At 44.6% G+C, this 12,769-nt stretch overlaps 1 protein-coding gene across 1 annotated transcript in view; it reads right to left on the bottom strand.

Annotated features, from left to right (window-relative positions):
• The window catches only part of LOC121008168 (cytochrome P450 2K1-like), a 32,388-nt gene extending 21,844 nt beyond the window's left edge, over window positions 1-10,544 (bottom strand). Inside the window, exon 1 of the mRNA XM_040440559.1 lies at window positions 10,316-10,544. Coding sequence (XP_040296493.1) covers window positions 10,316-10,510 — 195 coding nt within the window. The 5' untranslated portion in view covers window positions 10,511-10,544. The remainder of the gene's footprint in view (window positions 1-10,315) is intronic.
• Between the last annotated feature and the right edge of the window lie 2,225 nt (window positions 10,545-12,769).

Genomic DNA, 12,769 nt, shown 5'->3' with positions numbered 1-12,769 from the left:
AGAAGCAAAACAGCCCCAAAGCATGATTGACCCCCCACCATGCTTCACAGTAGGCAAGGTGTTCTTTTCTTCATAGGCCTTGTTCTTCCTCCTCCAAACATAGCGTTGATCCATGGGCCCAAACAGTTCTAATTTTGTTTCATCAGTCCACAGTACACTATCCCAAAACTTTTGTGGTTTGTCCACATGACTTTTGGCATACTGCAGTCGACTCTTCTTATTCTTTGGAGACAGCAAGGGGGTGCGCCTGGGAGTTCTAGCATGGAGGCCTTCATTACGCAGTGTGCACCTTATTGTCTGAGCTGAAACTTCAGTAACCACATCTGACAAATCTTTTTTCAGTTCCTCAGCAGTCACACGGGGACTTTTCTCCACTTTGCGCTTCAGGTAGCGCACAGCAGTCGAAGTCAGCATCTTCTTTCTGCCACGACCAGGTAGAGTTTCAACAGTGCCCTTTGCCTTGAATGATGCTTCCTATGGTGTCTCTTGGTATGTTTAACATCTTTGCAATCTACTTATAGCCATTGCCCTTCCTGTGAAGAGAAATCACCTCTTCTCTTGTCTTCCCGGACCATTCTCTTGACTTCACCATGTTTGTAAACACACCAGTAAATGTCTAGAAGGAGCTGAGTATCACAGTCCTTTTAAATCTGCCTAATTGGTGCTTATTATGCTTGATTGCTGCTCCTTGACATCCACAGGTGTTTTCAATACCTGATCAAAAACACTTGAATGAACCTCTGTTCTTAAGAGTGGTAGTCTTTAAGGAGTTGAATAATTGTGTCAATGAAGAAATCACAAAAAAAAAACATTTAATACTGTATTACAAAAACAATTGATGTCATTTTAGTTGCATTTGGTTCTTTAAAAAGTCCTTGTAAGATTTCATTCTGAACACAATTACAAATGTACACTAAATTCCCTAAAACCCTTTACAGCATTGGGGGTTGAATAATTTGGAACACAACTGTAGCTTAGATACATATAGCTGTCATATAGCTTAGATACATATAGCTGTCATATAGCTTAGATACATATGGCTGTCATATAGCTTAGAAACATATACACAGTGTGGTGCAGAGTGGTAACCATATATACGTGTAGGAAACAGACAGAGTCTGCCAGGGCTGGTCTGAGAGAGCTATCTTGACTAGCCACAAGAGATGGGGTTGCACAGGAGTAGGGGTGAAAAGAAGTTGCTGCTGGGAGCCCAATTCAAAAATGTGCTTGTCCAGGGCAAACTCGCCCAGTTGCGGCCACAATTTAAGTTTGGCTGCCCAGTAGTCTAGGGGATCTTGGATCTGGAGTGACAGGTTGCACTCCATGTATGCCACCACCTGCTGGTTCAGGTTCTGCTCCATGTCCTGCTGCTGGCTGGTTTCTTCAGCAGGCAGGTGAGGAAATGTGCTCATCAGAGACTCAAGACTTAAGTTGACCCTGATGGAGCAGGTGCTGCTCCTGCCCCTCCCCCTCCAGCAGTCATTGCAGTGGAGCTTAAGCACAGAGGGTCCATGCCAGTTAGACCTTAATGATGATGGGCAATGGGGCGCGTAGGCAGCGACCAACCAACTACAGTCGTGGCCAAAAGTTTTGAGAATTACATAAATATTGGAAATTGGAAAAGTTGCTGCTTAAGTTTTTATAATAGCAATTTGCATATACTCCAGAATGTTATGAAGAGTGATCAGATGAATTGCATAGTCCTTCTTTGCCATGAAAATTAACTTAATCCCCAAAAAAACTTTCCACTGCATTTCATTGCTGTCATTAAAGGACCTGCTGAGATCATTTCAGTAATCGTCTTGTTAACTCAGGTGATAATGTTGACGAGCACAAGGCTGGAGATTATTATGTCAGGCTGATTGGGTTAAAATGGCAGACTTGATATGTTAAAAGGAGGGTGATGCTTGAAATCATTGTTCTTCCATTGTTAACCATGGTGACCTGCAAAGAAACGCGTGCTGCTATCATTGCGTTGCATAAAAATGGCTTCACAGGCAAGGATATTGTGGCTACTAAGATTGCACCTCAATCAACAATTTATAGGATCATCAAGAACTTCAAGTAAAGAGGTTCAATTCTTGTTAAGAAGGCTTCAGGGCGTCCAAGAAAGTCCAGCAAGCGCCAGGATCGTCTCCTAAAGAGGATTCAGCTGCGGGATCGGAGTGCCACCAGTGCAGAGCTTGCTCAGGAATGGCAGCAGGCAGGTGTGAGCGCATCAGCAAAGAAGCCACTTCTCTCCAAAAAAAACATCAGGGACAGATTGATCTTCTGTAGAAAGTATTGTGAGGGGTTAGCTCTTCTCCGGGGGTCATTCTCACAGATACGCCTTTAGGACACCAGGTTTCAGGTCCAAACAGTGTATTTATTGTGCAACACCAGCAACAACAAAATGACAAAATAATAAACACTCGCCCGTCCAGGCTCTAACTAAACATAAAGCTTCCTGACTCACCTAGGTCCCAGTTCACACCCTGTGAACTCATGCGGCTTTTGTCAGCCAATGTCCCACAGCCTCCTGGCTGTACAGAGCACAGTACGCCCACTGTCTCCAGTTCAGTATTTCTTGTGGGGGATTGGGGATCAGTAGTCTGCCTGACTATGGCCCTGCGACCCTCCCAGGCGTCGCTGCGTCCCCCAACTCCAGGCTATCTCCCAGCCTTGTGGTTCCTCAGCCTTGCCCAGCTGAGACCACACAGACAGAGCCTCCAGCCCTCTGTCCACAGGTAACACACTCCCCCCTTCTGACACCCTGGGAGGTGCTTTATGCCAGGCTGATTACATCCAGCTTGTCTCCTCTGTGGTGGAACAGGGGTGTGGACCGCACTATCCACCCCTTCCTTGCCTCTAACCTGCGTGAGACCTGTCACTGTCTCACAGTATGGTGAATGGACTGCTGAGGACTGGGGCAAAGTCATATTCTCCGATGAAGCCTCTTTCCGATTGTTTGGGGCATCTGGAAAAAGGCTTGTCCGGAGAAGAAAAGGTGAGCGCTACCATCAGTCCTGTGTCATGCCAACAGTAGAGCATCCTGAGACCATTCATGTGTGGGGTTGCTTCTCATCCAAGGGAGTGGGCTCACTCACAATTTTGCCCAAAAACACAGCCGTGAATAAAGAATGGTACCAAAACACCCTCCAACAGCTTCTTCTTCTAACAATCCAACAACAGTTTGGTGAAGAACAATGCATTTTCCAGCACGATGGAGCACCGTGCCATAAGGCAAAAGTGATAACTAAGTGGCTTGGGGACCAAAACATTGACATTTTGGGTCCATGGCCTGGAAACTCCCCAGATCTTAATCCCATTGAGAACTTGTGGTAAATCCTCAAGAGGCGGGTGGACAAACAAAAACCCGCTAATTCTGACTAACTCCAAGAAGTGATTATGAAAGAATGGGTTGCTATCAATCAGGAATTGGCCCAGAAGTTGATTGAGAGCATGCCCAGTCGAATTGCAGAGGTCCTGAAAAAGAAGGGCCATCACTGCAAATACTGACTCTTTGCATAAATGTCATGTAATTGTCGATAAAAGCCTTTGAAACGTATGAAGTGCGTGTAATTATATTTCACTACATCACAGAAACAACTGAAACAAAAATCTAAAAGCAGTTTAGCAGCAAACTTTTTGAAAACTAATATTTTTGTCATTCTCAAAACTTTTGGCCACGACTGTACATAAAATGTCCTGATTGTAGTTGATTTTACCATCCCATTCAGAAGGTGGAAAAAAGGCCCACATTAAGGACCTGTAACGAGGGTCTAACATTGTTGAGAGCCAGTAGTCATCCCTCTGCAAATGGTGATAATGCGGATGTCACTACTCAAGCAACTCAGTATGCGTCTGGACATTTGCGCAAGGAAACTAGAGGGACTCCCTGCCTCCATCTCCACTGCATACTGCCACAGTCTGTTGGGGTCATGTGCCAGGTCTTCCTCATTGACCTCCAGCTTCTCATGCTTCTCCTGCTCCTCTCCTGTTGCTAAGGCAGATAAACCACCTACACCTATACAATTCATTGGCTTTAATGTTCTCATCCTCATTCTCCTCCTGCGCCAGTTCAGCCCCCACAGGGCTCAGGTGGCCGTAATATGTAGGCGCCACGTCCCCTCTCCCCTGGCCAGCCAGATTTATCAGCATCTGCTCCAGGATGTGATAGAGTGGAATAACATCATTCATCCTGTAGTCCTGGAGACTGACAAATAAAGTGACCTCCTCAAAGGGCCTGAGCTAAAGGCAGGTGTCATGCATGAGCTGCCACTGGCTTACATCGAAGTTACACAGGGGGTACTCCTGTCCGCCTGCATCATCAAGAAATTATTCAAGTCCTTCCTCTGTTCATATGGTCAGTCCAACATGTGGAGAGTGGAGTTCCAACGTGTGGAAATGTCACATATGAGGTGATGTTGGGGAACACCATTCTGCCTTTGCAGCTTAAGGAGGGCTTGTCTTGCACAGTAAGAGGGGCTGAAGTGCATGCACAGTTTCCTTGCGATTTTCAAAACATCGGTTATCCCTCCTTGACACAGCATCAACAGAATGTTCTTCCCGTTATCGGTGACCCTGGTTCCGATCTTCAGTTGGCAAGGATACAGCCGGGATTCGATTTCTTAATAAAGTACGCAGAGCAGTTCCTCCCCAGTGTTAGTCCGATCTCCCAGGATGGCCAGACACCGCTGTGCTCTGCATAAGTGGTATGCTGGAGGACCACTCAGAATTGTGCCTACAATGAAGGATGAGGACAAGGTGGAGGATGAGAATGCAGAGTAGGACATTCGCGTCAGAATCACAGCATAAGAACACGGAGGTGGCATTGCCATCACCTGTCCATGTTGCTAGTGTTCCTGGGCAGTTACCACATTTAACCAGTGGGCCGTAAAGGACACATATTGTCCTTGACCAAAGTTACAGCTCCACATGTGGGCACTGCCATGAACTGTACCAGACACCAACAGACTCAAGGACTCGCCCACCTTTTGCTGTACGTACGTATGCAGGACTGGTGCAGCTATTTTAGAGAAGTAATGACAGCTTGGGACTCTCAACCTTGGCTCAACACAAGCCATTAGTTCTCTGAAATGTGCAGAGTCAACCACATGGAAAGGGAGAGACTGTAGTACCATCAACTTGGCCAGGAGTACGTTCATCTTTTGTGCCATTGGATGAGTGCATACATACTGTTGTTTCTTTGTAATTGCCTCGGTGATCGATTGCTGGTGAAATGCTTGACGAGGAGCAGGAGAAAGAGCACCAGGGCCAGTAGAGGATGAGAAGGGAATACAGCTCAATTCTGGGGAGGTGCTGCTGGAGAAGGGGTGCAGACCGCCTGGAGATGCATTAGACTGTACCAATACATTAATGCCACGGTTTTCCCAGGCCAATTTATGCTGATGCTCCATGTGTTGATGCAGGGCCGTGGTGCCAACACTGGCACCCTGGCCATTCTTCACCTTCTGCCAACAGATCCTACATACGCCATGCTGACGTCTTCAAGTGACCTGATGAAAAATTCCCACGCTGGTAAGTATGGCATTTTACCCTCATGACTCCGTGCTGGCTGCCTGCCTGTGCACCGCTAGTTGTTTCCAGACAGGTAGCAGACAGTCTACCCCAAGCACGTTGGGCTCCAGATCTCACACTGCTGGCTCACGGTCACACTTGCATCCTACTGGCTCAGCCGCATGCTGTCAAACTGCCCCTGTGTCACAGGCAAGCTGCTACCCTTATTCATTGATGATAATGATAAAGCCCCATCTTCACCTGGTGATCGGCTACATCATCATCCACTACTGTCTGCTCATCACTTATGTCACCCTCACCAGTCTCATGGCCACATCCCTGGCCGCTGGCAACACATGCTCCCACACGATTGTCATTGTCGCTACTTGCACGCCTACAGAAGGACCTCTCCTCCAAATCTGGGCTGGCTAGTAGATGCTGACTGTCCTAAATAATACCTTACTTCCTAAAAAGTGAAGTAGAGCCGGCGGCATGCATTACTTGCCTGGCAGAAGGAGCAGCAAAGAAAAGAAGCAGGTTCAGAACAAGTGAGGGCACAGAGATTTTTCCTGGGCCATGCCACCTAAGTGTGGTGTCAGATGAACCCATTGACTTCCGGCTGTGGGTGTCTGATGTCAGTTGGGATCAGTTGAAGACCGAGTCAACCATTCCAGGACAGCGGGATTGGTCGTCAAAACAAGTAGGCCCTGACAACAAAATCTTTTAGTCTTCCTCCTGGGTGGGCCCCTTCTTAAGTCGGGCCTCAAAGCAGCGGCTTCCCATGCTACCCCTATAGCTACTCATGCTGTTGCCACCCCACCCCCCCACTCTGTGGGGCACTAGAGTCCCTGCTTGGCCTTCATGACATCACTGTTTATTTTACCTTTCATCTGATCCATCAGAAGAAATGAAAAACACTACGGATCCTGTCTTTAGAGCATCCATAAGGCCTCTATCACACTGTCAGTATTTTGCATCAGGACTTCATCATGATTTGTAAGCCAAAAGCAGGAGTGTGTCCAAAACACAGAATATTTCCTTGACATGTTATCTCTGTTTCGGAACCACTCCTGTTTTTGCCTTACAAATACTGATCAATTAGTGACCAAATACTGACCGCATGAAGGCTGATGCTCAAAAGACAGGATACATTATTTTTTTGGGGTTGTTCTTATGACGGATCAGAAGAAGGGAAAAATAAGCGCTTTCCCACTTTAGTGGAATCAGTGGATAACAGAACAGGTTATCTAGCAATTAATCATCATCCACTACTGTCTGCTCATCACTTATGTCACCCTCACCAGTCTCATGGCCACGTCCCTGGCCGCTGGCAACACATGCTCCCACGCAATTGTCATTCTCGCTACTTGCATGCCTACAGAAGGACCTCTCCTCCAAACCTCGGCTGGCTAGTAGATGCTGACTGTCCTAAATAATATCTTACTCCCTGAAAAGTGAAGCAGAGCCGGCGGCATGCATTACTTTCCTGGCAGAAGGAGCAGCAAAGAAAAGAGGCAGGTTTAGAACAAGTGAGGGCACAGAGCTTTTCCCTGGGCCATGCCAACTAAGTGTGGTGTCAGATGAACCCATCGACTTTTTGCTGTGGGTGTCTGATGTCAGTTGAGATCAGTTGAAGACCGAGTCAACCATTCCAGGACAGCGGGATTGGTCGTCAAAACGAGACCTTTGGATGACAGCGACAGCTCTGGTCTGTTTCTGCGGCTGCCGCTACCACCCCCACCCCCCTTCCCTCTGGTGCTACTTTTTCCGGCTCCAGCAACATTTTAGCCCTTGCCCGTTCCTTTGGAGGGCCTGCCAACTATCTGTTGGACATACTGTACAATAACCGTAACTGTATATGTAAAATAAGTTATTCAATGTCAATGTGGAAACCCCACTAACAGTAGAACAAGACAGATTATTCACCCTGATTTGAGAGTTAAGGCGTAATAGAATTATTTATTAAACAAGGTGGACACCCCAATAACAGTAAAATTAGAAAGCTTATTCACCTTAATTTGAGAATCAAGGTCTAATGTAATCTAAGGGAATTGCTTATCTATTTAACAAGGTGGACACCAGAATAACAGTTATTGGTAACTCTTTCCTGTTATTTTAGTAAACAGGGGTGCATCTTGTAGGTAGAAAATACGGTAAATTACACTACTTATTCACCCCAATTTGAGAATCAAATGGAATGACTTCTCTTTAAAACAAGGTGGAAACCACAATAATAGTTAAATTACACTACTTATATACCCCAATTCAAGAATCAAGACATAATAGAATTGTTTATCTATTAAACAAGGTTGACACCCCAATAACAGTAAAATTAGAAAGCTTATTCGCCCAATTTGAGAATGAAGGCCTAATAGAATTACTTATCTAGTAAGCAAGGTGGAGCCCCAATAACAATATAACTAGAAATCTTATTCACCCCAATTTGAGAATCAAGGCCTAATGGACTTTTTTATCTATTGAACAAGGTGAACACCTGAGTAACATTAAAATTAGAAAGCTTATTCACTATTGATCCCTTCAGCGTCAGATTACAGTCCCTGCACTGTCCCTGCAGTCTCCCTATGCTCTCCCTACAGTGTGTAAAAACTCTCCCACCCGTCTCCCTACACTGTCCCTGCACTCTCCCCATCCAATATTCCACAATTAAAAGCTTTTAGCAACACCGTCCCTAGCGCTTGTCACATCTCTCCCTATGCTCTGCTCACAGTGGCTGGCTAGCTGCTGATTGGCTGTCTGCATGGCATAATGGGTGATCTTGCGTTCCAGGGATTCTTACTTTCACTTTGTAACATGTGCAGCCAACATTTTAGGAAAAAATGATTCGTTACCACGAAGCGCGAGGAAATTTCGAATTTGTTGAGAATCAAATTTTTCCTAAACTTTGGATCGTATTCCACTTCAGAAGCTTCAATTCGCTTGACATTAGTAGTGCCACACAGGGGGCCAGGAGATTTCCATTTTGACAAAATATTAGGCTCACAAAGATAACCACATACTGGACCCTTCTTGAGCTGTCCCTGCTCCCGCATTATGTACCACTACTCTTTACTAACAAATAGATGAGCTATGGTCAGGGGCTGCACAAAATGGCATTACAGTCCAGTAGTGACAACTAGACTGCAGGTGTTCACATCTACACTAATATAATAGGAAGCTGCTTCTTCACAGCATTTGGCAGAACTTTAAAAACCCCTTATAGTTAGTGGAGTGTAGGAGGGTTGAAAACAGCTTTGCCCCTGTTGCAGTGGCAACACAATCTATGTTACGCAACTGTTGCTGAGGACACACCGCCATTACATTCCACAAATCAGCATCTATTATATCTCGCTACTCCTAAGTGTCCCATGTAATTTGGATAAGAATGAATTACTTCCTATCAAGATGATAGTATAGGGATTGCCAATTCCTACTAAATCAACACACAGGACAAAAGTATAGAAGTATAGAGAGATTTAGTTACATCTCATTATCCTTAAATGAGTTTTGCAACAATGGGGGGAGGTTTTGGCAACCACCTCCACTCGGCCGGACCTGTAAAGGGTAGACTACCTATCTGCTTCCCGCAAATAGGTCTCCGCTACTTTTCCTCCAGACCTGGCTGCTCCACGGGGCTCCCTTGCTGTAAACATCCGGTTTGACATCACCGCAGCCAATCACTGGCCGGGCGGAGACCAAATCCCCTTACATCATGTTACCATTTGTCATGAAGTCGTACAAGAAGTGATTCACCACGAGTTTTTCTCATCCATTTGAAACATCATTGACATGTTCACGTACACAGCGTCAGAACAGCCTGAAAGTTTTTCACACATACCTCATAGAACATGTGCACGTAAGAAGGTATATAATCTCAGCCGTGAGACAGCTAAAGAAGTGCCAAATCCTAGTTTCAGGGCTAGTTGCCATCTAGCCTCCACACCCTAAAAGCAGCAAGGACCTGTAGACAGGCCAGGTCTGTGACAGTGACCAGCAAGTCCGTTGTGCCGAACAGAGGAGCCTGACCTGCGAGCAAAAGTTTGCCAAACTATGGGTCACAAGAACAAAGATACTGCAGCCTGTTATGGTCTGTGCAGAATGTGCAGTACTATGCCACGAGAATAGCCTATACAGCAGTTACCTCCATCTTCACCGCTCCCACCTAGAGAAGACTCCAGCCCGAGTGTTAATTCTCATGGAAGTTGGGTGCTTTGCAAGCCGAGGGAAAGCAATCTGTTGCCTCTTAAAGTGACTGAATTATTGTTGCCTGTTGCTGCTAAGACGGTGCCCTCTCTATAACCATATGCTCATTGCCCCATGTGAGAATATAAACTAAGTCTGTTGGCTCTTTCAAGATTGTTGTAACCATCAAGCTTGTTGTTCCACGTGAGACCAGTAAGCTAGAGTATGAAGCCACAAACACTCAAGAGCCTAAAACATACAGTATTTAGTAAAAGTCTGACCCCCTTACAGGAGGACACACCACTTATCACACTACTACTGTTTTATAGATTGTGTAAAAAGAAATGCAGAAATGATTCCCTTGGCTAGCAAGCTCTAGTTCCACTCAGGTCCACCCTCTATGTGCCAAAGCTAAGAGCCAACGGAAACAGGAGTTCTCACTTGGACACATATAGCCTACTCATGTATTACAGGTTATGACAATTTCATAAATCCAGTTACCATTTTTAGGACAAAATGCACAGGACATTTTTATTATCTTATCTTTCTGCCAATTATTAATCCATTACATCCCCTTTTTTTATTCATCAACCCAACATCCACACTAATGTTCCCACTGAGGTTCCACATTTCCTACCTCCATCAATGAGTTGTGTAGCCGATTGAGGTCCAACAGGTTAATGTTACCAATGAAAGGGAGAGGGGTAGGTCCAGGAGGCATGTTTGGAGTGCTCTTCTTAGATCCATTCCTCCAGTAGATGAACAGTGCAACACAAATTACAAAATATATTAACACATCGACTCTAGTCAAAAAGTAGGCAATAAAAGCCATAGTGAAGCACGGTCAGGAATCTGTTCTGAATGTACTGCGGTTACAATATTTATACACATGGACTTAAGCCGCTAAGCATGTTAATCTTTACTAGGATGCAAATGACCTATTACAAACTGATTGGCCCATGGCCATTCAACAGGGTAGTGGTTCTTGTTTTTTAGTGCACAATTTTAGCTTTATATACATATAACCTTTTGTTCACTCGAGTTCGCCTTAAGAAACGTTGGATAAAATGTATTGCAATATTATAGTGACGCATGAATGAATATGATTTCAAGTATAATCTTATCTATTGTGGTAGTTGTACCACTTCCAGAGTGCAAAGTTCACATGGTAATATGAGGACAAGTACGGTAAGTGAATTGATACCTGGGTATAATGTGATTAAATATTTGTCTACAGATTAAAGTTCTTCTGTGTTTTGAAGGAGAAGGGAAGGTCTAATTCATCTGTTTTTAGAAAGAGAGTCACTGATGTACCAGTAAAGATGATGAAAAATAAAATCCTTCCATTTAATGCCAGACAACTTCTTTAAAGGGGTTATCCTGGGATTATTGAAAATGGCTGCCAGCATCCCATCCCAGAATGTGAATAGGATAGGTTGTGTCCCACGGCAGAGCTACCATGGGGTGATAAAGGGGGAAAGCTTACTGTACATTATGCTCCAGCACCTGCCGTCATCTCCAACTGTTCAGCATTCCTATCAGGCAGCTCAGCCTTATGACTTCTCTAAGGTAGAGATGCATCATTACAACTCAACAATAGATAGTAATGATGAGATTCTGTGTGCGATATGCCATCATGGCTGAGCAGCCTGACAGGAACAGGGAGAATAAATGCATCATCTGCATCTATTGTAGAGAAATCCTGCTCCCCATTCTTTTCAGGCTGCTCAGCCATGACAGAATATCACACACAGGGTCACATCATTACTATCTATTGTAGAGTAATACAATCTGTCTGCCATAAGCCATCAGGCACCTTGACAGGAACACACAGCACTGTGACGACAGATGACGACAGGCTCCATAACATAATATGTAGTGAAGCCTTGACTCACAACCTCATGGCTGCTCTGCAGTGGGACGCATGCCTTCCTATTAACATCTTATCAAATGCTAAAGAAAAAAAGAAGGCAGAGCGCACCATAGAGTAATACCTGGGAGACCAGCGATAATGGCGATCCAAGCAAAAATATGTTCACCTGCTGGGGTTGTGATCAGCCACAACCACTACAATTTCTTTCTTTGTGAGCTTGGATAGGGTCAGGATGAGCGCCACCTAGATGAAGACATAGTAATGCAGTAACCAAAATGGAGAAGAATATCCATGGCACCAGCTGTATCCCAGAAGAAAATGCAATGTTTGTTGGAGCAATACAGATTAAAATCAGAGCAGACTCATTCCAGGAATGAGACTGTTTTTCAAGCCCCTTCGTCTGTATTTGAAGAATGGGTTGGTTCCCAAAATGCGTAATCTCAGACATTTATATATATATTACTCTAATAAAGGTCACATTTTATACTGGGATAGCAGTGATGCTATGGATTTTCTTTTCCATTTTTGCTATTCACATTCTAGGATAGGATGTTGGCATCTGTATTCAGTAATATTCAGAGAACGCCTTTAAGCAAAGACTTTTGTAGTCAGCTAAATAGAATTATTTTTGGTATAAGGGCGAAATGGATTTTCCACTTGGCTTGTCTCTGGGCACAATGATATCAATTGTGGACTATGACCTACAAAGCTGGAGATTCCACACTCACGCTTATGAAGCCATTTGGTAGCATGCAAGTCAGCGTACCATTGTATTACCAAGACCAAGATCTCAATGTCTCAATTAAAGGGGTTATGCCATGATTAATGTAAAAAATTAAAATCAAACATTATATAGTGCATGACGATACACTTCTAACGAAGCTAGAACCAACCCTGTACCGCACATGGTTCCAGAGATCTCCACATTCACTGCTCCAAATGCTCTGCTAGATTATCTTCAGCCTGGCAGCCCAGAAAGTGTGTCCTTTCTGCTGCAGCTCTCTCCCTGTAACTGCCACAGCTTCTATCAGAACATATAGTTGGTGGAATTTGAAGATTTTAACTGAGCACGTTCGTCCAGCTCAGTGAAATGGACGAAAAATAAGGAAAAGAACAAACAGCAGGTGGCTCTATACAGTGTCTTGAAATGGAATTCACACCCTTTGAACTTTTCCACATTTTTTTCACGTTAAACGCACAAACTTAAATGTATTTATC

This window comes from Bufo bufo, chromosome 7 (assembly GCF_905171765.1).
Source record: "Bufo bufo chromosome 7, aBufBuf1.1, whole genome shotgun sequence".
Taxonomy (NCBI): Eukaryota; Metazoa; Chordata; class Amphibia; order Anura; family Bufonidae; genus Bufo; species Bufo bufo.
This window is presented reverse-complemented; position numbering and strand designations above follow the sequence as displayed.